At 37.7% G+C, this 24,634-nt stretch overlaps 1 protein-coding gene across 10 annotated transcripts in view; it reads right to left on the bottom strand.

Annotated features, from left to right (window-relative positions):
* Positions 1 to 24,634, bottom strand: part of CUNH11orf65 (chromosome unknown C11orf65 homolog) — a 55,650-nt gene that overhangs the window by 8,216 nt on the left and 22,800 nt on the right. For 4 of the 10 annotated variants that reach the window (XM_040482901.1, XM_040482902.1, XM_040482903.1 and 1 more), the window contains exons 3-7: positions 23,031 to 23,123; positions 17,033 to 17,086; positions 16,704 to 16,904; positions 14,892 to 15,022; positions 2,614 to 2,784 (exon numbers count right to left, since the gene is read on the bottom strand). In XM_040482901.1, the coding sequence (XP_040338835.1) occupies positions 2,614 to 2,784; positions 14,892 to 15,022; positions 16,704 to 16,904; positions 17,033 to 17,086; positions 23,031 to 23,123 (650 nt within the window). Of the gene's footprint in view, positions 1 to 2,613; positions 2,785 to 14,891; positions 15,023 to 16,703; positions 16,905 to 17,032; positions 17,087 to 23,030; positions 23,124 to 23,498; positions 23,673 to 24,634 lie in introns of those variants that run through there. The other 6 variants (XM_040482908.1, XM_040482909.1, XM_040482911.1 and 3 more) reach the window with 4 other exon arrangements.

Consider the following 24,634-nt stretch of genomic DNA (forward strand, 5'->3'; position numbering starts at 1 on the left):
GCTATTAGAACTCATAAATGAGTTTAGCAAAGTTGCAGAATGCAAAATTAATATAATACAGAAATCTGTTGCATTTCTAAGCACTAATAATGAAGTAGCAGAAAGAAAAATTAAGAAAACAATTCCATGTACAACTGCACCAAAAAGAATAAAATACCTAGGAAAAAACTTAACCAAGGTGGTGAAAGACCCATACTCTGAAAACAGTAAGACACAGATGAAAGCAAATGAACACAACACAAAGAGAAAGATATACTGTGCTAGCACTTTAGAAGATTAATGTTGCTAAAATGTTCATACTACCCAAAGCAATATACAGATTTAATTGCAATCCCTATCAAAATACCAAGAGCATTACTCACAGAACAAACCATATAATCCTACAAGTCATATGGAAACACAAAAGACCCCAAATAGCCAAAGCAATCTTGAAAAAGAACAAAGCTGGAGGTATCACAATCCGAGATCTCAAAATACACTACACAAAGCTATAGTAATTAAAACAGTTTGGTACTGGCACAAAAACAGACATGTAAATCAGTGGAATAGGATACAGAGCCAGAAATAAATCCATGCTTATATGATCAAGTAGTCTATGACAAAGGAGGCAAGAATATACAATATTCTCTTCAATAAATAGCGCTGGTTAAACTGGACAGCTACATGCAAAAGAACGAAGCTGGACTACTTTCTCAAACCACACAGAAAAATAAACTCAAAATGATTACAGACCTAAATGTGAGACCTAAAACCATAAATCTCCTAGGAAAAAAAAAATGTAGGCAGTTATTTCTCAATATTGGCCTTACAAACATTTTTCTAGCTATGTCTCCTCAGGCAAAGAACACAAAACCAAAAATAAACTACTGGGATTACACCAAAATAAAAAGTTTTTACAAAGCAAAGTAAACTGTAAACAAAATGAAAAGACAACCTACTGAATGGGAGATATTTACAGATGAAATATTCAATAGGGGGTTAATATCCAAAACATATAAAGAGCTTAACAACTCAACAAACACACAAAAAACAAAGAATTCAAAATGGGCAGAAGACACACGAATAAACATTTTTTTTTCAAAGAAGACATACAGATGGCCAACAAATTTATGAAGATGCTCAACATCACTAATCATCAGGCAAAGGCAAATTAAACCCACAATGAGATATCACCCTCTACTTGTCAAAGTGCCTAGAATCAAAAAGACAAGAAACAGTAACCATTGGTGAGGATGTGGAGAAAAGGAAACCCTCATGCACTGTTGATGGGAATGTAAATTGGTGCACTACAGTGGAAAATATTACAGATGTTCCTAAAAATTAAAAATAGAAATACCATTTGATCCAGTAATTTCACTACTGGGTATTTACCAAAAGAAAAAAAAATAGGGATTTGTAAAGATATATATGTTTACTGCAACATTATTTACAGTAGCCACAAAATGGAAGCAACCCAAGTGTCCACTGATGGATGAATGGATATTTAGTGGAATATTACTCAGCCATAAAGAAAGAATGAGATCTTGACATATGTGAAAATATGGAGGAACCTAGAAGATATAGTGCTAGGTGAAATAAGTTACATGGAGAAAGACAAGTACCATAAGATTTCACTTTGTGTGGTATCTAAGAAAAAAAATAAATGAATAAACAAAAAATAGAACTAGTGGTTGTCAAAGGGGAGGTGGGTGGAGGGATGGGTGAAATAGATAAAGGGGATCATGAGGTACACACTTCGAGTTACAAAATAAGTAAGTCACAGATGTGAAAAGTACAGCATCGGGAATACAGTTAATAATGTTGTAATAAAGTTGTGACAGATGGGGAGTGCACTTCATGTGGCGAGCACCGAGCTATCTATAGAATTGCTGAATCACTATGTTATAGACCTAAAACTCATATAACATTGTAAGTTGACTACACTTCAACTAAAAAAAAGAACACCTAGGGGTGAGTGGGTGGCTCAGTTGGTTAAGCTTCCGACTCTGGCTCACGTCACGATCTCGTGGTTTGCAAGCTCGAGCCCGGCATCAGGCTGTCTGTAGTTAGAGCAGAGCCTGCTTTGGATCCTGTGTCCCTCTCTCCCTCTGCACCTCCCCCTCTCACACTCTCTTTCTCTCTCAAAAATAAACATAAAAAAAAAAAAAAAAAAGAACACCTAAGTCTAATTTTCTTTTTCTACTTTTACATCATCTTTTTAAATATTCTTCCTTGATTTCTTCTTTTTTCTAGACAATACTTTTTTTTTTTAATAAATGCTTTTCCATCCCTTCACTTTTTTTTTTTTTTTTCAATGTTTATTTATTTTTGGGACAGAGAGAGACAGAGCATGAACGGGGGAGGGGCAGAGAGAGAGGGAGACACAGAATCGGAAACAGGCTCCAGGCTCTGAGCCATCAGCCCGGAGCCCGACGCGGGGCTCGAACTCCCGGACCACGAGATCGTGACCTGGCTGAAGTCGGCCGCTTAACCAGCTGCGCCACCCAGGCGCCCGACAATACTCTTTTTTTAAGTAAATATTACATTTGTGGGTCCAAGATTCAACACGGGAGTGGGAAACAGAAAAATATATGAGGCCTGCCCTGCTCCCCAACAAAAGCAGCATGTATTTACTCATCAAAGTTCAGCGTGTTTGTCCAGTTGAGCACTTCATCCACCTCCCATTCCATCACCGAATCTATTCCACCGATTTCGACAGCTCTCATTAGCCCCTTCGTTGCTGTGTGGATTAAACCTAGAGTTTTAGCATTTGTTGACCTGGCCTCTAGGCTTCCTGTATAGTACCTAAACAGGGGAAGGGAAGGGAGATATAAACCTTGTCAGACAGGTGATTACTAGTAGACGCAGCTAACAGATGTGTTGTTATTGCAAAACTATTTACATATTTAAACCAAGTTCTCACCCTATTTAACTCAAATACATTCAGACCAGGTTCTGTGTGATAGGATGTTTGGGAAAAAATGAAACAAAACAACTTAGCCAACCGCACTAAACGGTGAGGCCTCATTTCAAAACCCACCCCTCAGTACATTGGGCTGTTATGATATAACGAAAAAGCAAGTTATTAAATCACTGGATCATAGGATTATAGAGTCAAAGGATCTTGGGAACCAAATAACTAGTCCTCTTGTCTTATAGGAGAGAAATTAAGTCCTGGAAGAGTTGACTGACTTTGATGAGGTCACATGGCTAATGGTGGGTAAGAAGAGGAAAGGGGAGGGGAGGAGGAAAGAGAAAGGGAGGGAGAGGCAAAGGGAAGACAAGATGGTAACATCTTTTTTTGTGTCAGGTACTTTTCATACATCATCGTGTTTAATTCACTTTAAAAAGACAAAGCCGTTTGTGACAGCTATTTTTATTTCCATTTTATGGATGAGGAAGTCAAAAGCTGGAGAAGTTAAATTCTTCAAGATCATGTGCATAGTAAATAGATGCCAGAGCCAGTGTTTGAATTCGACTCCAAGTCCAGACTTCTTGGGCAGCACTGTTCTGTCTTATGGTAGCCTGAGCACATGAATGAATGCATCCAGAAAACGTGAACTGAGTGCGTAGAGACAAGTTAGCATTCCTCACAAAAAATATTAGAAAGGTGCATTTTTCTTTTGGTTTTTCATTTTAAGATCTACATTTGTATTCCATTTTTAAAGTGAACTTACTCTGAAATTGTTTTCACTTATTAAGTCAACATGGATTAGGAAGTGGCATGGTGGGAGTGCAGAGCTAGGTAGGACTCCGATATCCAACTATCTGGCTTTGAGTCTTGCTTCTGTGATTTACTAGCTCTATGACTTTTGCCAAATAACCTAGTCTTTCTGGGCCTCAGATTACCTTAAAATGGTAATCACAACACCCCTCTTCTTAGCATTGTTGAGAGGTTAAGTCCCTATAAAGCATTCAGAATGATGACTAGCACATAGTAAGCATTCAACAAAAGAAGACTTACCAACTCCTGGATGGCAAGGGGTAGGGCAGTGACAAGATATGTCTCTGCCCTCATGAACTTTCTGCTTTCTCAAACTTTAAATAGATAATGATCCATGGGAGCTAATTTGATAAAAGCAGGAACATGCCTCTTGATTTATATTGATTAGTAAGAGCACAAATTCTAAGAAAGTATGAATTCACAACTTTTCTGCCACCGCCATTTGCAAAGCACTGTGTACAGAGGTGGGATTCCTTTCTCGAGCCTGCATTCTTCTACCCAAATTCCCTGAACATAATAGGCACTCAAAAAAAGTAGGTACCGAATGAATGAATGAATGAATGAATGATGGTACCCAATGGATGGCCTAGGTTTATGAACTAGTGTTCATGCCACAACAAAAATGAATTTAGAAAGCAGAAACTTCTGGAAGGCTAAGAGTGAGCACATTTTTTATGACTTCCTCCACAATTTACCTTTGCAAATATACACGACATTAGATTTAGAAACCTGGACGATATTTGTTTTTCCTTTGACAACAGTGATTTATGACAGTTCAGTTACCTATTTTTGCTCTCATCAAGGATATATAGAAAGGTGATTTGTTTTAAAGAGAATTATAATACTTATTCCAATAATTTAATTCTGTTTTAAACTCTTCAAATATTAGTCACTATTTATACTTAAGTGGGCTATAATAGTAATCAAACAAAAGACTAGCAAGTAGAATACAAACAATAGTGACCAGAATGAACACTACCTTATAACAATCATACCTTGTCTTATAATAAATGAGTGATATTTAAAACAACAATATAAACTTTGGCTGTACAGGTAATGTTGCAATATATCCAGTTTTAAATGATCTACTCTTTCTATGATAGAAAACTGAAAGAGAGAAAACATTACAAAAATATTTTTTCTGAATATACCAACAGGGAAAGAAGTTAAAATGCAAAATACCTAGTAAGAACTGAAGTGGTTTTTTTAAATATTTACTTATTTTGAGAGAGAGTGGGAGGGAGAAGGAAAAAGTACGCAAGCACCAGCGGAGAGGGACAGAGACAGAGAGAGAGGGAGAGAGAGAATTCCAAGCAGGCTCTGTGCTGTCAGCACAGAGCCCAAAACAGGGCTTAATCCCTTGAACATTTCTTCTCCATCCCCTGCAACCTTACAAAAAGGAAACACTACAACATCCAGTTATAAGGATTCACTCACTCACTCACTCACTCACTGACTCATTCAAGAAGCAACACATATTCATTAAGCATCTACTAGGTCTAATGAAGCTGTCCTTTTGGAGATCCTAATGGAGGCGGCAGACAAACATACAGATATTTGCAGAAGTGTGACAAATGAGTATGTAAGACATCTATGAGGGCATGCCAAAAAAAGTGCCCGTGCCTAACTAAGTCAGGGAAGGCATCTCCTAGCTAAGGAGGTATGTGAGCCAAGTAACAAAGATGAAGATCTTGTTGCCATGTAACTGAGCCAGAGAAGAGCAACCTAGGGAGAGGGAGCATCACGTGGGGATAGCTAAGGGTGAGTCCCTGGCATGTCTCAGGTAAGGAGGTGATTTGTGCTTTGGAAACATCACTTCAGTATTTCTGCAGGGATGGGGAGAAGATTAGAGAGGAAGACACCAATCAGAAGGACTCTGCAGATGCAGGAGAGAGGAGAACAATGAGAAGATGCCACAGGAAGGGAGAAAAATGTCAGTTTTGGGAGATTCTTTGGAGGTAGAACAGGACTTTATGACAGATTACACATGGGGGCTGATGAAAGGTAAGAAGTCAAGCATAACCTCTACTTTTCTGGCTTGGATGACTGGGTAAACAAATGATGGTGTCATAAACCGAGGGCGAGAGGAATGCTGAAAAGAAACAACTTTTATGATGAGGAATGTAAGAAATTCAGCTTAAGACCTGTTGAATCTGAGCTGGGAATGTCCATGTAATTAGAAAAACAGAGCTCAAGGGCACCCGGGTGGCTCAGTCGGGTAAGCATCTGACTTCGGCCCAGGTCATAATCTTGCAATTCTCAAGTTTGAACCCCGTTGTCGGGCTCTGGGCTGATAGCTCAGAGCCTGGAGCCTGCTTTGGATTCTGTGTCTCCCTCTCGTTCTGCCCCTCCCCCGCTCATGTTCTGTCTCTCTCTCTCAAAAATAAACATTAAAAAAAATTAAAAAAAAAGAAAAGAAAAACAGAGCTCACTTATGGATGAGGACTGTTTTGAGAGTAAATAAGCAGAGGAAAGAAAAAAAGAAATAAGACAGATTAGCATCCATGTGCAACGACTTATTACCAGGTGTGTGTCTGCTGGTGCTTGGCCTGATCTTCAGCAAATCACACTGCCATTCTGTCAAAGCCAGCTGTTTCTAAGCGATGGCACATATGGTGAGTGTATTTTGTTGTTCTCAGCCTATTACCACACTTCTTTTGCTGCAAATGGGCCCCCTGGGTAGAGGCAACGTTGTATGGAATAAAATGATGATGGATAAGGCTTCTATAATACATGGTATTGCTGACAGAAGTAACGCAAGCTGAGAAAGAAAATACACATCCAGAATATTTATCACTGTGCATATAAAGGGATGCCACCTCTATATGGGAAGGGTCCAATATCATCAGCCTGCCGCCAGGCAGCCAGCACATCCCATTGCTGGAGGCAAGGCAACGGCCTTCGCTGTACAGTTAGCTGTGACTATAGAGCCAGAACAGACTCCGTGAGGAAAAGACCATGTTTATGAGTCTATCTGGAGCCTTGATCTTGATACCCATGACCACTTTGTACACGGCTCCAGTGAGCAACCAGGTGAAAAAAACGACATCCATGGGATGGATCATCTTGTCCATCTGAATACTTACGGCTTTCTGCTTCATAAACCCTTTGGAGGGCATTCACAAGGACACAAGTATACTCTATGCCCATTTTGAGTACACATGTCCCCACACCCAATCACCACTTTTCCAATTTAATTCCAAGTACCCAATTATGTGAGAAGTTATTAGCCACTGCCCACAGTCAATAAGATCCCTGTCTCAAGCTATTTCACCTTCCTACATGAAGTGTAAAACCAGTTGGGCTCACTAGGAGGATACCCTTGGCCATTTTCCGGGCCTATTGAGGGGTTGTAATCTAGTGACCATCCACATTTGGATGTTGCCAGAATCCTGCGCAGATCCATGGGGAATGAGACCTAATGTAGTCTCTCTCTGTTAGCTCGTCACAGGGGACTCCCTACGAAGCCAAAGGCATGGACATGAAGCAGAGCCAGTGAACATAAGCAGTGCTGAAGGAACCTGGGCACTGGCTCATACAGCTTACAGAGCTCTCTGGACCTTCTCAGACCCATTCTTTTCTATCCTGCATCCATTTCATTCTGAGATGATGCTGTTCACTCTCAGTTTTATGGTTCATTGGATTAGATAAAGCCCAGGTCAGTTCATAGTCACAGGGCACCTGGAATCCCACTGCCAAGCATCCAGTCTCTACCAGGGCCCAGTAGCAGAGCCAGAATTGATTTTCAAATGTAACACAGTTGTAGGCAGAAGAGGGCACTACCTTTCTCCTAAACCCTCTGTGCTGAGATCCTCTTATTAAAACTCTTGGGAGACTCCATACACAAGTTCACAGTCTCTCACAGACATTTCCAATACTGGCAGGACTGCTTGGCCATCAAGGGGAAGTGGTGGGGCAGCTTGACCACACCGTGGACCTGCTACCATGTTTGTAAGAACACCATGTCCCGCTAGAGCCTGGCAGCCTCCTTAGGTTACCTCTAATATGGGTTGGAGCAGCATGCCCCAATGGGGCATATTTTACCCCCTAAATCCAGGGAGCCCCTCTAAGTGCTGTGTGCCTTCAAGGTGGACGGTACAAGGTAGTGCAACTTGTCTCTCACTTCAGAAAGGATGTCTTACCCAAATGTCCATTAGCTTTAGTTATGCCGCAAACCCTTAACATTGTGCAAAATGTATCTCTCTCCTTCTGGTGTGCATCTGTCTTATTAAGTCATCTGGGGACTTATTTTCTGCTCACTGCATCTGATTAGTATAAGGTCACCAAAGTAATGGAGAGGCACGATGGTCTGTGTGGACGGGGATGTGCAAGCCCCGGGGGGGGGGGGGGGGAACAGCAGGAGAGCTGACAGCCCTGAGAGTAAGATGTAAAGGCACAACCTCTTCTTTCCGTGCCAATGCCAATTGCTTCTCTTTTTGTTTACTGCTTGGGATGGGAAAGAACATGGGTCAGGTCAACAGCAGCGTACCAGGGGCCAGGGGCTGTGTGGATTTGCTGAATTAAAGGAACTTAGCTGCAGTCTGTGTCACCAGCTGACCGCCACCATTTCAAAGTTCCACTATTCCTGTGAGCTAAAGGAACCAATCCCATCACCGCTTTCCCCGCTGTCATCTCATCTGTAAAAACAGCCACCACAGAGCTCATCAAGAATTCTGTTTCTCCCCACTGGGGCGCCTGGGTGGCTCAGTCAGTTAAGCAGAGGACTCAGTTTCAGCTCAGGTCATGATCCTAGGGTCATGGGACCAAGTCCCATGTGGGGCTCCGTGCTGAGTGTGGAGTCTGCTTAAAATTCACTCCCTGTCCTCAGCTGCAGCCATTTTTTACTTGACACATCTCCAAAGGCAAGGGAATTAAAAGCAAAGATGAACTATCAGGACCTCATCAAGATAAAAAGCTTCTGCACTGCAAAGGAAACAATCAACAAAACTAAAAGGCAACCAACGGAATGGGAAAAGATATCTGCCAAGTGACATATTGGATAAAGGGCTAGTATGCAAGAACTCACCAAACTCCACCCTCGAAAAACAAATAATCCAGTGAAGACATGGGAAGAAGACATGAATAGACACTTATCCAAAGCAGACATCCAGATGGCTAACAGACACATGAAAAAATGCTCAATGTCACTCCTCATCAAGGAAATAGAAATCAAAAACCACACTGACATACCACCTCACGCCAGTCAGAGTGGCTAAAATGAACAAATCAGGACACTATAGATGCTGGAGAGGATGTGGAGAAATGGGAACCCTCTTGCACTGTTGGTGGGAATGCAAACTGGAGCAGCCGCTCTGGGAAACAGTGTGCAGGTTCTTCAAAAAATTAAGAATAGAGCTCCCCTTTGACCCAGCAATAACACTGCTAGGAATTTACCCAAGGGATGCAGGAGTGCCGATGCAAAGGGGCACCTGTGCCCCAATGTTTATAGCAGCACTTTCAACAGTAGCCAAATTATAGAAAGAGCCTAAATGTCCGTCAACTGACGAATGGATAAAGATGTGTTTTATATATACAATGGAATACTACTTGAAAATGAGAAAAAATGAAATCTGGCCACTTTCAGCAACGTGGATGGAACTGCAGGGTATTATGCTAAGGAAAGTCAGGCAGAGAAAGACAGACACCATATGTTCTCACTCATATGTGGATCCTGAGAAATTAACAGAAGACCAGAGGGGAGGGGAAAGGGGGGGAAATGTTACAGAGAAGGAAGGAGGCAAACCATAAGAGACTCTTAAATACTGAGAACAAACTGAGGGTACATAGGGGTGGGAGGGAGGGGAAAGTGGGTGATGGGCACTGAGGAGGGCACCTGCTGGGATGAGCACTGGGTGTTGTATGGAAACCAATTTGACAACAAATTATATTATAAAAAAACAAAAACAAATCAAACCAAACCAAACAAAAAAAAAAAAAAAAAACCAAAAAAAAACCAAAACACCAAACCTTTAACTAGAGTCAGTGTAAATAAACTGCCCATCATAAAATAAGAGAGGTATTAGGAGAACTCAAATGTACACACAGCCCAAAGAAAATACCTGAATTTTTTTTGTTAGTAAATATTGGGTCTCAATGTACCTCTTCCTTCAAGATGTGCTAAAATATAAGGATATATTGTCTTCCACATATTAATATAACTTTATTAATAGAGTGATGCTTCCATTGTCCTAGATAAATAGGTTTTTCATATTTGAGTTTTTAATTAATTTCTTCTAAAGATGTTAACATGCTTTGACTCATGTGGGGCTGTTATACTATTTGACACACAAAATTTAAATATTGTTGTATTTTATTTTATCATGAACTGCTTGTCGATATAAAATGGAATAAGGGTGAGAGTGTGAGGGTAACTGTAATGAGACTTGATGTTGGTAGGAATGTTCTAAATTTTAGTTTGAGTGGTGGTTATATGGAAGTATTCAATTGACAAAACTCATCTAATTATCCTTAGAATCTGTGTATTTTATTGTATACAGATTATGCCTCAGTAAAAAACTTAAAATAGGAAAAAATAAAAAATAAGTAAAAATAAAAAATAAAATATTTTGCCAGAACCAAGGTCACTAAGATTTTCTCCTTTGCTTACCTGTAGATATTTTATGGTTTGGGCATTTATATTTATATCTATGATCTCTCACCAGATACAAAACTTCATATAAATGGTGTGAGATAAAAATCACGTTTCATTTTTCTGATTTTAATATGCAATTTGTTGAAAAGAATATTGTTTTCCAATTATATTGCATTGGCACCTGTGTGAGATACACATGTATATTGGTAAGTTTTCTCAGCTATGTCCCATTAATCTATATATCTTTATGCTGATACCACAATGTCTTGAGTATAGTAGCTTTGTAGTAAGTCTTAGAATCAAGTAGTAAAAGTTCTCTAAATTTTATTTTTCCAAATTGTTTTGGCTAGTCTAGCTCCTTTGCGTTTCCATATAAATTTTCAAATCAACTTGTCAATTTCCCCAAAAAACCCGCTGGAACTTTTGACTGTTACTGCATTGAATGCACGTATCAATTTGGAGACAATGGACATCTTAACAATAGTCTTCTGATCTACGACCACCATATATCTCGTCATTTATTTAGGTCTTCTTTAAGTTCTCTTAGCAATGTTTTGCAGTTTTTAGTGTACAAGTCATACAGATTTTTTTTCTCTTAGGTGTTTCATATTTCCTTATGCTACTGTAAATGTTATTTTTTAAAACTTCAATTTCCCAATGTTTCTTGCTGGAATATGGCAGTACAGTTGGTTTCTGTATCTCACAACCCTGATAAACTCACTTATTAATTCCAGTAGCTTTTTGGTAGGTTCCTTAGGATTGTGTGCCCAGTCAATCATGTCAACTGTGGATAAAGACTCTTTCAGATCTTCTTTTCCAATCTCAGTGTCTTCCCCCTCCCTCTATCTTGCTTTACTGCATGGACTAGGACCTTCGGTCCAGTGTTGTAAAGAAGTGGTGAGAGCAGACATCCTTGCCTTGTTCTTCATCTTAGAGATAAAGCATTCAGTCTTTCACCACTAAGTATAATGTTAGTTGTAGGATTTTTGTAGATTTTCCTTTATCGGGTTGAGGAGGTTCTCTTATATTCCTAGTTTGATAAGAGTGTTCATAATGAATGGTTGTTGGATTTTTGTAGTAGTTTTTCTGCATCTATTGAGATGGTCATATCCAATTTTCTTTGTAAGTCTGTTAGTATGATAAATAACAATGACTGATTTCCAAATGTTAAACCAACTGTGTATTCCTCAAACTCCATTTATGATGTTTACTATCCTATATATATGTTCTTCAGTGATACTGGTTGTTATTTTCTTATGATATCTTTTTTTATAAGTCTTAAGTCTCAGGTAATACTTTATAGATATTTTTGGGACATATTCCCTCCTATTTCTGGAAATATTGTATAAAATTGTACTCTATTAAATGCTTCTTAGAATTCACCAGGAAGTCTATCTGTGCCTGGAGTTTTCTTTGTGGGATTTCTATCAACTAAAAATTCAATTTAATAGCAGGACCTATTTATGCTTTTTTTTTTTTTTGAGTGAGTGAGTTTTGGTTTATGCCTCTCAATGAATTTTCTTTCACCTAATTTTTCAAATTTGTTTGCATTAAATTATTCATAATACATCTATATTGCTTTAATGCCTATAGGATTAAACATCCTTTTTATTTCTGATGTTTCTGAATTACATGTGTTTATTTCTCTTTTCAAATTTTTATTTAGAGGTTTATAAACTGTATTGCTCTTTTCAAAAAAAACCCAAGTTTTGATTTCCTTCATTTTTGCTGATGATTTTCTGTTTGCAATGTTACTGCTTTCTACTGTTATCATTTCTTTCTTCTACTTGCTTCGGGTTTGACTTGCTCTTCTTTTCTGGTTCTTATGTTGGAAGCTTAGATTATTGATTTGAGATTTTTAAAAAATATTTATTTTTGAGAGACAGAGAGATAGAGCACAGGAGGGGAGGGGCAGAGAGAGAGGGAGACACAGAATCTGAAGCAGGCTCCAGGCTCTGAGCTGTCAGCACAGAGCCTGATGCAGGGCTCGAACCTGTGAACCATGAGATCATGACCTGAGCCAAAGTTAGATGCTTAACCAACTGAGCCACACTGGTGCCCTGAGATCTTTCTTTTTAAATATAAGTATTTAATTCTCTTAAGTAAAAATTCTCTGTAAGTACTGCTTTAGCTGCATCCTCCAACTTTTGTTGTATTTTCATTTCCATTAAATCAAAAATATTTTCAAATTTCCCTTGTGACTTCTTGCACTCATAGATTACATAGAGGTATGCTGTTTAATATCTAAATAGTTGGACGTTTTCCAGAAAATTTTCTGTTATTACTGTTTTGTTTTTTTTTTCAACGTTTTTTTTTTTTGTTGTTGTTGTTGTTTTATTTATTTTTGGGACAGAGGGAGACAGAGCATGAATGGGGGAGGGGCAGAGAGAGAGGGAGACACAGAATCGGAAACAGGCTCCAGGCTCTGAGCCATCAGCCCAGAGCCCGACGCGGGGCTCGAACTCACGGACCGCGAGATCGTGACCTGGCTGAAGTCGGACGCTTAACCGACTGCGCCACCCAGGCGCCCGTTATTACTGTTTTTAATTTTTTTATTGATTTATTACTTTTAATTCATTTTTATGTTTTTAATTACTTTGTAATTCTATTGTGATCAGATAACATCCTCTGTATGATTTTAATTTTTTCAAATTTGTGGTTGTTTTATGACCTAGAATATAATGTATCTTGGTGGGATTTTTCACCAGCACTAGAAAAGAATATTCAGTGCTCATGCGGGGTACAGTGCTCTATCGATGCCAATTATGTCCAGTTTTGCTCAAGTCTTCTCTAGCCTTACTAAGTTACTGTCCACTTGTTCTACCAATCACTCATGAAAGGGCTTTGAAATCTCTGATTATAATTTTGGATTTGCCTATTTCTCCTTTCGGTACTATTAGTTTTTGTTTCATGTACTTCGAAGCTCTGCTATTAGGAAACAAGTATTTAGGACTGTTCTGTCCTTGTGTATAGTTTTCTTATCCAGTCTGTCAAACTCTGCCTTTATTTGGGGTGCCCAGACCACTTGCAGTTAAAATTATCATTGATAGGATTGATTTCAGTCTATATCATGCTATTTGCTTTCTCTTTGTCCTCTCCATTCTTTCCTTCCCTCTTTGTTCGCCCTTCTTTTGGACTGATTGTTTTTTATGATGCTATTTTATTTCCATCGTTACATTCTTATATTTACGTCTTTGTTCTTGTTGATTTTATGGTTGCTTTGGGGTTTGTAATATACATCTTTAACAACCACAGTCTACCTTTAAGCACTATTATACTACTTCATATGCACACTCAGGACCTTCTAGCAGTACACTTCCATCTCATCTCTCCCAACCTTTATGGCATCATTATCCTACATTTTACTTTTGCACTGTTCTAAGTTTACAAACGTCACAACATACTCTTGGTGTTTCTGCTTTAAATAGTAAAAAAAACTTTAAAAACTTAAATTTTTAAAAATTTTATTCAGTGATTAATTGCATCATATAATGGTATTATATTGGGGTTTTTTTGAACAATTTAATTGTAATGTCAGGAAAATAAGCAATTATATTTTGCTTGAAATGCAGATTTTCAATATGAGAGAAAAAGGAATATAATTGTGGGATCAAAAATTAAAGTGCAACTTGATTGGTAATATCAATATTAATTCATTCCTTTACAACTCTAATACCTATCTTTAAAAAGTTCAGTAAAAAACATGTAACACAAAATTTATCATCTAATCTATCTTTAAGTGTACAGTTCCATAGTTAATTATCTTTTAAAGAGATTTAAGTAGTAAGAATAAAAGTTGTTTATATTTACTTACTAATTACCACTTTTGGTGCTCTTCATGGATCCAGGTTTCGACCTAGAACCGTTTTTTTTCCTGCCAGAAAAATTTCTTGTAGTGCTGGTCTGCTCAGAATAAGAGAATTCAGCTTTTATCTGTCCAAAAAGTTTCTTTCACCTTCATCTTCAAAAGATATTTTGGTGGGTCTGTTGCTACTAATTGATTTTTCTTCTTAAATGGGATCTATTTTCCTGGTTTTTTTCACGCTTGGTAACTGAATGCTATATGGTAGACATTGTGAATTGTATATGATTTGGGATACTGAAGTGGTTGTATTCCTTTAAATATTGTGGGGATTTGTTCTGGGTATGCAGTGAAGTAAACGTGTAAACAATCTGATTTTTCGGCTTGCTTTAAACATTTGTTAGAAAGGTGCAGAATGACTTTTAGCATAATCCATTTAGGTCAGTGTCTTAGGACAGAAAGAAGGGTTGAGAAGGGTACAGAGTGGATCTGGAGGGCCAAATACAAGTTACCTGATATGTAAGAGTAAATCCTTATTTTCATATCTGATATTCCTATAGACTGTAATTTCCTTGGGATCAAAGGCATGTCTTTTTTCTATTTATATCTCAGAGAGTAACAGCGTCTCACAGATAGCAGGCATTTGTTAAGTGTTTGCTTATCTAAATATTGTTTAAAACATAATCTTACATTTTCTTTTTAAAAATAACATGCAGTTCTTTTTGTAGTGATACCATTTTTTTAAGAAGAACTTAAAACAGTATATATTTAGTAAGTCTATTTCATCAACTTACATTTTCCTCATCCATTCTATTTTTCTAATTTTTCTTTTCTTTTCCATATCTTGCCTTCTCTTCAGTTTAGAGAAATGGAATTCGCTTTCTTTTTTGTCTCCCACCTCTACGTTTTCAGGAGACACCCAAAACTGTTGAGAAATGGAAAATGAATATACAAAGTGTTGAAATACTGATTGTGAGGTAATTTGGCTACAGTCAAAAGTTCTGTGTGTTCAGTAGGAATATGCCAAGAGAGAAACAGAGGAGAGAATACACCTCCTCTAAGGTATTTCCTATGCCACAGGTGAATAGCGCATTGAGCTTTCAGAGGCACATGTCACAGAAAGACTAACAAAGCACTAGCATACTGAGGTACTTAATAACTATTCGTTGAATGGGTAAATGAAAAGACATACTCCAATACTGTTTTTGTTTTTCATAAGAACAAACTCTTTACTCGTAAGAACAAACTCACCTACTCTCAGTGCTGTTGACGTTTGAAGACTCTAATTCTCAGGGAGGACAGGTACCCTCCAAGAACAGGGAAGTCTCATCATTTTGTCCCAAGAGTTTGTGGTTTCCTGTATGACATGCTATCCTAACTGGTTGCCTATTTTTCCTCCTTCCAATTCATTGCCTCTCCTTCACCGCATATTAAAAAACAAGGAGGAGAATTTTCTATCCCCCACAGCACTACGTATTTGTCTCTATTAAAGCACGTATTTACTACACTGTACTGAAAAACTCTTTTTTACTTAAGTCTCTCCCAAATTAAAAGGCAAACTACTTGAGAGAAGGGACTATTTTATCTACCATTGTATCCCTAGCATCTAGTACAATGCCTGACATATGTTTGGTATGCAATAAAATTTGTTGAATAAGTGTGTGAATACACAACTCGATCATGTTCACTTTTCATTCTTAGTATATTTAATATACTACATTCTATAATCTACACACCAGAGATTAAAAATTTGAATGAAGATATGAGGCCATATAAACAGACATCTAGAGCTATAGAACCTGATCATGTTAACCTAACCAAACATGCTTAGGTAGAAATTATCCCCACAAAAAGAGGAGGTAAAACATGGGTGTCTATGGAAAAGTCCCTACATCACATATACGTATTAAGAACTATGTATATTTAAAATCATTCCATTCAATTAATATGACGACATGTTAAAGTTCCAAACACCATGACAATCCAGATGATTTTCCACCAGTATCTGTTGTTACAAGCTCTGTAAGAGAAAATGTCATCTTTTTCTTAAGAATTCCCACCTCTAGGGGTGCCTGGGTGGCTCAGTCAGTTAAGTGATTGACTCTTGATTTCCGCTCAGGTCATGCATGATCTCATGGTTCGTGGGATCGGACTGTGTTGGGCTCTGTGCTGACAAGGTGGAGCCTGGTTGGGGTTCTCTCTCTCCCTCTCTCTGCCCCTCCCCCTGCTCATGCCCTCTCTCTCTCTCTCAAAATAAATAAACACTAAAAAAAAAAAAAAAAAATTCCCACCTCTAGTCCAAGGATTAATAGAGTCAACAACATTTTCCAATTTGCTTTGTTATAAAGATACTAAACTGCTGAGTTCCAAACAGTATCTAAATATGGCCTAGATCAAAGCTGATTACTAGAAATATAAGCAAATGTAAAGAAAAAAAAGATACACTGTTCATCTTGAAGTATTATTAGTAACCTCTGAGTATTTACCATCATCAGGTTTTATCAGTTAAATTACCAAGATTTATTATTTTAAAATTATTTTTCAAAAAGACAAAAGAGTTCCTAAATATGTAAGATTCAAAATTATTAATATTTTTATTTTCTTACTGTATCAGAGACAAGCCTCCAGCCATTGTTCTCTATACGACGATACCAGCCACGATGATCCTCTTCCTGAAGATTATCACTTTTAATATGAGATGTATATTTTGCTGGAAGTTTTGTATAATCTCTAGGGCTATTAGCACACAGATCTTCAATAGGTCTATGAGTGAAAATTTTATAGTATATATCAGGTGGAAATTTAACCTGTATATGGAAAAGTTCAAAGGACCACTGTAATCACAAAAAACGATTTATATTTTTAAAATTTAAATCTTTTAAATTTCATATAAATGTGCTTTAAAATTACCAAATAAGAATTCACCCATACTTACACCACCTAATCTGAATCGTACATGAATGCCTGCAGCAGCATCTAGCAGCTCTGCCTACAAAAAAATACATTACTCTTCAAAATTCTGTGTGTATCAACTCACCACTTCTCACTCTATCATGCTAAAATAGTGCTGAATATTAATTATTTATGAAATAGGTCAAGTAAATAAGCCGTAAATAATTATTTTTAAATTAAAATATATTTTAAGATTTAATTTCTAATGGGCATCCAATAAGTAAAACAGTTTTTGTAACTGGAAAAATGATACCAAATATGTTCCCTTTCTGCGCAACATATAAGCATAGAAGCCAAGTGATTTGTTATTCCAAAAACAGAAATTTTAAATAAGTCCTCAAACATATGACTTACATATTTATCTTACAGGTAAATTCAGAGTAAAAAAATGTCATTGGCTAATCCACGTTTAACACAAGATGACCATTCCTAAGTAGCTTTTCTTAAATCAAAAATCCATGCTTAAATTTTTTAAGAATTGTATAGAATTGGTCTTACAAATTTTAATGCCTTGCACCAAATGTAAAAGAGAGAAAACAATTTTGGGTCCTTTAACAGAAGAGTTCAAGCTTACCACCTGATAGTACTGTTAGATGAGAATATACATAGTATCCTAAATCGTTCAGTCTATAAAGCCTAAAAGACTACCTTAAGTTTTGCATAATTTTCTCCTGACTAAAAAGCATATACATACATACATACATACATACATACATATGTAGGGTCATAGTTCAATCGTGAAAGATATGTTTTATAACAGGATCTTAAACTTACATTTATAAAATTTATACAGGTGACCCTTAAACAACATGGGTTTGAACTGCACGGGTCCACTTATATGTGGATTTTTTATAGTATAGCATTGTAAATGTATTTTCTTCTTACGACCTTCTTAATAACACGTTATTTTCTCTAGCTTAACTTACTGTATGAGTACAGTGTATAATACTTGTAGCATACAAAATACATATTAATTGACTATGTTATTAGTAAGGTTTTCGGTCAACAGTAGGCTATCTGTAGTTGAGTTTTTGGAGAGTCAAAAGTTACACATGGATTCTCTACTGCATGGGCAGGGGGTCACTGCCCCTATCCCAACGTTATTCAAGGGTCAACTGTATATACTTTTTAAACAAAATTCATTATATATACTTTTATGTCCAGTAAAGTAGGCAAATCTTAAGTGTACAGCTTCATGGAATTTTTTCCTTCCTATTTCAGTCAGTTAGGGTGAGGTGCTAATCATGTCAATCCAATCAAAAATTTAGCTGGCTCAAGCCTGGACTGCAGTTTTAGTAATCTATGTCTGGTTTGTCCACTTCTAGTTTTCCCCTATTTCTTAGATATGGCAACTCTCTATCTCTTCAACTATGAAAGCCTATGGGAAATTCAAAAGTACGTTGAGAAGATTTAAGCTTAATTCTTTATCTTTCTACCTACCATCTACAAACTCAAATTGGGATGAGAGTCAGCTGTGTATTTGAGGCAGTTCCGTTCCCTTAAGCATGACTCTGTCTCCTATGCCTATGGGGAATTTCATTTAGTGCAATAGTGTTATTGAAAATGGACTTAGATTAGCTGTAAATACTCAGTGCAAATTCTAGGGAACCAAAAATTAGTAAAAAAGAGGTATAATCGATATGCTAAGAGGAAAGAAAATGTAATCATATAATATGCTCAATTAAAACCAGAGAAGACAGAAAAAGGGTGTAATAGAAAAAAAGAAACAAAGAACAAGGGCAAGAAATAGAAAACATTAAATATGTTAGACATCAATCACCATACTAAATATCAATGGTCTAAATACACAAGTTAAATGGCAGAGACTGACAGAATAGATTAAAAAAAAAAAAAAAAGACCCAACTACATGTTGTCTGTAAGAAAACCATTTAAAATATAAAGACACAGATAGAGTAAAAGCATAGTAATGGAGAAAGATATAACATATTAACTAACACTGATTAAACAAAAACCGAGAAGCTGTATTAATTTCAGAGACAGCTGAATTCAGAGCAAGAAAAATCATCAGGGATAAAGAAGAGTATTACAAGATGATAATGTGGCCACTTCTCTGAGGAGACATAACAATCCATAAAGTACATATACCTAACAATATAGTATCAAAATATGAAGGCAAAAATTCAAAGAACCGCAAGGAGAACTAGAGAAATCTATTATAGTTGGAGAATTTGACACCTCTTTATCATTAATTGACATATTCAGCAGTCTATTGTGAAAATGAAGAACACTTTCAATTAACTGGATCTAGATTTCTACAACACTTCATCCAACAGCAGCAAACATACATTCTACTCAAGCTTACAGAGAACTTTTATTTACCAACATAGAACATGTTATGGACCATAAAGTACACTTTAACAACTGTAAAATAAGAGAAATCATACAAAGCATGCTTTCAGACTCCAATGTAATTAAACTAGAAATCAGTAACAGAAGGGTAGTCCGAAAATGCCCAGAACTTGGACAGTGAACAACACACTTCTAAATAACAGGTGGATCAAATAGGAAGTCTCAAGAGAATTTTAAAATATTTTGAACTAAATTAAAATGAAAACACAGCTTATCAAATTTTGTGAAATGCACTGAAAACAGTGCTTAGGGGAAAATTTATAGCACTAACTACATACATCTGAAAACAAGAAAGACTTGAAATCAATAATGTAGGCTTCCATCTTAAGAAACTAGGAAAACAAATTAAATCAAAAGTAAGCAAAAGTCAAGAATAAAAAAACAGAAATCAATGAAATTGAAACAGGAAATCAACAGAGAAAAATCAAAGAAATTAAAACCAATAAAGCTCAATAAAACCAATAAGCTTCTGTACAACAAAACTAAGAAGGAAAAAATAGAAAGAAGACACAAATGACTAATATCAGAAAAGAGGGGCCATCACTACTGATTCCATGGACAGTAAAAGGATAATTAACAAATATTATGAAAAACTCTATTCCCACAGATTTGATAAATGGTTCAATTCCTTGAAAGACATAACCTGACAAAACTCACACAGGAGAAATGGAAAATCTGAATAGACTAATACCTATTAAAGAAACTGAATGAATAATTAACCTTTCAAAAAAGAAAGCGCCAAGCCTCAATGGGTTCAATGGTAAACTCTACAAAACATTTAAGGAAAAAAAATATCAATTCTCTACTATCTCTTCCAGAAAACAGAAGCAAAGGGGACAGTTCCTAACACTACTCTAAATACCATTACTCTAAATACCAAAAACATAGGGGTGCCTGGTTTTCGGTGGCTCAGTTAAGCATCCAATTTGGATTTTGGCTCAGGTTATGATCTCATGGTTCATGGGTTCCAGCCCCACAGACCCTGTGTTGACAGTGCAGAGCCTGTTTAGGATTCTCTCTCCCTCCCTCTCTCTGCCCTTCCCTAGCTTGCTTTCTCTCTCTCTCCCTCTCTCTCTCTCTCTCTCATTAAACTTAAAAAAATAAATAAAATTTACATGGAAATACAAAGCATCCAACGATAGCCTGGAAGTGTCTTCTTGAAGAACTACAAAATGGGAGTATTGTCTACCATATAATATACTTGTTACAAACTCAATTATAACAAGGGTAGAAAAATAGATCATGGAAGGTAATAGAGAATTCACAAACAGACTCATACATAACTGGTTACTTGATTTATGATAAAAGTGGCATGGCAGAGCAGTGGAGGCAGTGGAGAAAGGACTATCTTTTTAATAAACAGTGTTTGATCATTTTGATATCTATAAGGAAGAATATGAAAGGGATCTCTACCCCACACCATACACAAAAAAATGAATCCCGAGTAGTGTGTATATCTAAATATGAAAAGAAAATCAATAAAGTTTATATAATATAGGAGAATACTTTCGTGATTTCAGGATTGGCGAAGCTTATAAAAAGCGCCAATCATAAACAAAACGACTGATAATCTTAAGTACATGAAAATCAAGAACCCTGGGGGTACTTGGGTGGTTCAGTTGATTAAGCATGCAACATCAGCTCAGGTCATGACCTCGTGGCTGTGGATTTAAGCCCCGTGTCAGGCTCTGTGCTGACAGCTCAGAGCCTGGAGCCTGCTTCAGATTCTGTGTCTCCCTCTCTTTCTGCCCCCTCCACCCATCACTCACACTCTCTCTCTCTCAAAAATAAAAAAACATTAAAAAATTTTTAATTAAGAACTCTGTTCACCAAAAGACATTCTTGTTTCAAAATACTAACCTAGGGATTGGGGAAAGAGGGTGGAAATATAGATGAAGCAAGACTGGGGGGGAATTGATAACTGTTGACGCTAGGTGATAGGTACCTGTAGTCTATTACTTTATTTTTTTGACTTTTGTAATATGTTTGCCATTTTTCATGATAAAAAACACACAGTGAGGACCATCCTAAGAGTGACAAGTCAAATCACAGAATGGAACACGAAACGACAAGGACTTTTATGAAGACTATATAAAGAACTGCTTTAAACTAGTAGGAATAAGAGACAATATACACATAAAAGACACCAAAAAAATGTCAGGAGCTCAGCTGATCTGGAAGAACGGTAGGTGAGATGTCAGTGTCAGAGTAGCCAATTAAGGAAACAAGCACGAAGGGAAAGAAAGCTTTTGACCACTTACTACATGGTAATAAGCAAGAGTTAGGGCATCTACAACTAGAGGAGGCACCAATCCACCTGTTCCATCTCACCCTCACCCCCCTCCTCCCCGCCCCACACCGTGAGCAGTGCAGTGACAGAGTCAGGTGGATCAGCACAGAATCCTGAACAAAAGGCTCCAGCAGTGTTAGGGACCATAAGGTGTGTACATTCAGGGTAGGAGGTATGTAGGAGATTAAGGGAGGACAGTCTGAGTGGACTGAGTCAGAGTGGGAAAAGGGTCTTCAAGGTTTCCCCCATAAAGAGGTCTCAGCAGAGGTGTCTGAAGACCTCAGCTCAAAGCCTCAGATAAAGAACTAAAAATGAAAGTGCTGGGACTAGATACTTAAATATGTCGGGGGTCGGGGGTTCCGTCCAGGGTGTCTGAGTCCCAGCCTGAGCTCCCTTGAGAGGCTGCAGGACACTGCCATGCACCAAGTCTGATTGTGAGGAGGGGACAGCCTTCCTGTGTGGGGCCTGTTGGATATAGTCCCTGTAATTGTGTCTGATCAGGCCTGGAAGAGCACACAGGATTGTAACCAGGAGCGGAACTCCTCACAAAGATGTGCAACTTCACTAGCTATCAGGGAAAGGCAAATTAAAAAGCTGAAATTAAACACTGATAAGGATGTAAAGCACCAAGAATTCCAAGAGACGGATGATGGCTAATACAAATTGTACAGTAACTTTGGAATATAGTTTGGCAGATCCCGTTACCCAGAAATTCCATTTCTAGGTAGAACAGAAACCAAAAGAAATTCGTGCACATATGCACCAGGGCAGATGAATAAGAATGTTCCCCAAAGCAATCTTTATAACAGACTCAAACTGGAAAAAATATATATGTATAAATGTCAACCATTGAATGAATTAACAGTAGTGTGTGTGTGTGTGTGTGTGTGTGTATAATGAAATAATTATCATTGTTTTTCATAAAATGAATACAATTCAGCTACACAAACACAATGCTGAATGAACAAAAAGCACACCATAAGATTCTATTTACATACAGTTCAAAAACAGAGAAAACTAAAGAAAAAAAAGCTACAACAAAATGGTGGTTGCCTCTCGGGAGCAGGGAAATTGGCGGTGATGTGCAAAGCCTGGAAGGCAGTGGTTTGAAGTAGGAAACATTGATCTGGGTTATGTACGTTACACAGGGGGCTGTTTGTGATGATTCAGTGACCGTATACATTTATGTTTCATGAACTTTTCTATAACGTGCTTCAATAAAAAAGGGTTTTAAAAGAAACAAATACGAGCACATTTATAAAGCAGCCACACATCTTGAAGGGAAAACACAGATGCTGTATGAATAAACAGTGTCCTCACCTCTTTAGGATTGATGTATCTCACTATCTGACGTGGCTCTCCTCGTCTTCTTAGATCAATCAATCTTTTAAAGTGTTGGAAGACAGTGACATTCTAAAGGTTCAAATACATAAGACTGTATGGTCAAAACTGGATTTTCTACCTCTGATTAGCTTTTTGCCTAATTAGGGCAAAATGAGTAAAAACCATATAATAGATTTTATGTGTGTGAACTAGATTTTAGAAATATTACCACTCACGATTTACTTTGACAAGCCAGGCAATACCAATTTTATTCTCACAACGAGTTTTACCCTTCACTTTGGAAGTACATCACTAGCAAGTGTAAAGAAAATACCCAGGACATTGGTTGAGTTGCTTTTGCATGTTCCAGAGTCATCCAGGAGGAAGACAAAATAGAGCCTACTGGTTTAAGAACACGGAGCATGGCATCATATTATCTGAGTTCAACAGTTTTTACCAACTCACCATGTGACCCTGGACAAGCTGCTTAAATTGTCTCCTCGGTGTCTCACCTAAAAACTGGGAAAGATAGTGGCTATCTCCTACAGCTATGGTGAGGAGTTCATGAGTTAATATTCATAAAGCACTCAGAACAACTTCTGGCCCAAGAAAGCACTAAATAATTATTATTCTATTATTACCATTACAGAAACCTCATTACTGTAGCAATTCCACTGATTTACAAACCCTACCTACTATTCATGTTAGGACATATTTGGTCAAACAACTCCAAACAACTCTTTTTTTTTTTTTTTTTTTTTTGAGAGAGAGAGAGAGAGAGAGAGAGAGAGAGAGAGAGAGAGAGAGGGAGGGAGGGGCAGAGGGAGGAAAATACAGAACCCAAAGCAGGCTCCAGGCTCTGAGCTGTCAGTACAGAGTCTGACTCAGGGCTTGAACTCATGAACCGCAAGATCATGACCTGCGCTTAAGTTGGATTTTTTTTTTTTTTTAACGTTTATTTATTTTGAGACAGAGAGAGACAGAGCATGAACAGGGGAGGGGCAGAGAGAGAGGGAGACACAGAACCAAAAGCAGGCTCCAGGCTCTGAGCCATCAGCCCAGAGACCGACGCGGGGCTCGAACTCAAGGACCACGAGATGGTGACCTGAGCCGAAGTCGGACGCTTAACCGACTGAGCCACCCAGGCGCCCCTCCGAACAATTCTTCTCTCTCAGACAACAATTTCTTTGGTAACACTCTCCTCATATTCTATCCCCCAAAAAACCCTTACTAACTCTTGGTAAACTCCCCCTACCCCACCCGTGAGCTTATGTTAAATCAAATAAGTTCAAACTGAATCCACATCACTAATAAGACAATTTGAATTCCCACTGCTTCAATGAAGCACATTGCCTGTGGAGATGGTGTAGCCCACATCAAAACAGATAATATTCTTTCTGAAAGGAAGATATAATTTCCAGTAGGTATAACCCCAAGTTGAGTATCAAGAAAAATTTATGGTGATACCTTGGGGATGGGGAATAAAAATTTAGTGCTTTTAGAATGGGTTCGGACTTGGGGCGCCTGGGTGGCGCAGTCGGTTAAGCGTCCGACTTCAGCCAGGTCACGATCTCGCGGTCCGTGAGTTCGAGCCCCGCGTC

This window comes from Herpailurus yagouaroundi, unplaced genomic scaffold, assembly GCF_014898765.1.
Source record: "Herpailurus yagouaroundi ecotype Mexico unplaced genomic scaffold, PumYag 161, whole genome shotgun sequence".
Classification (NCBI taxonomy): domain Eukaryota; kingdom Metazoa; phylum Chordata; class Mammalia; order Carnivora; family Felidae; genus Herpailurus; species Herpailurus yagouaroundi.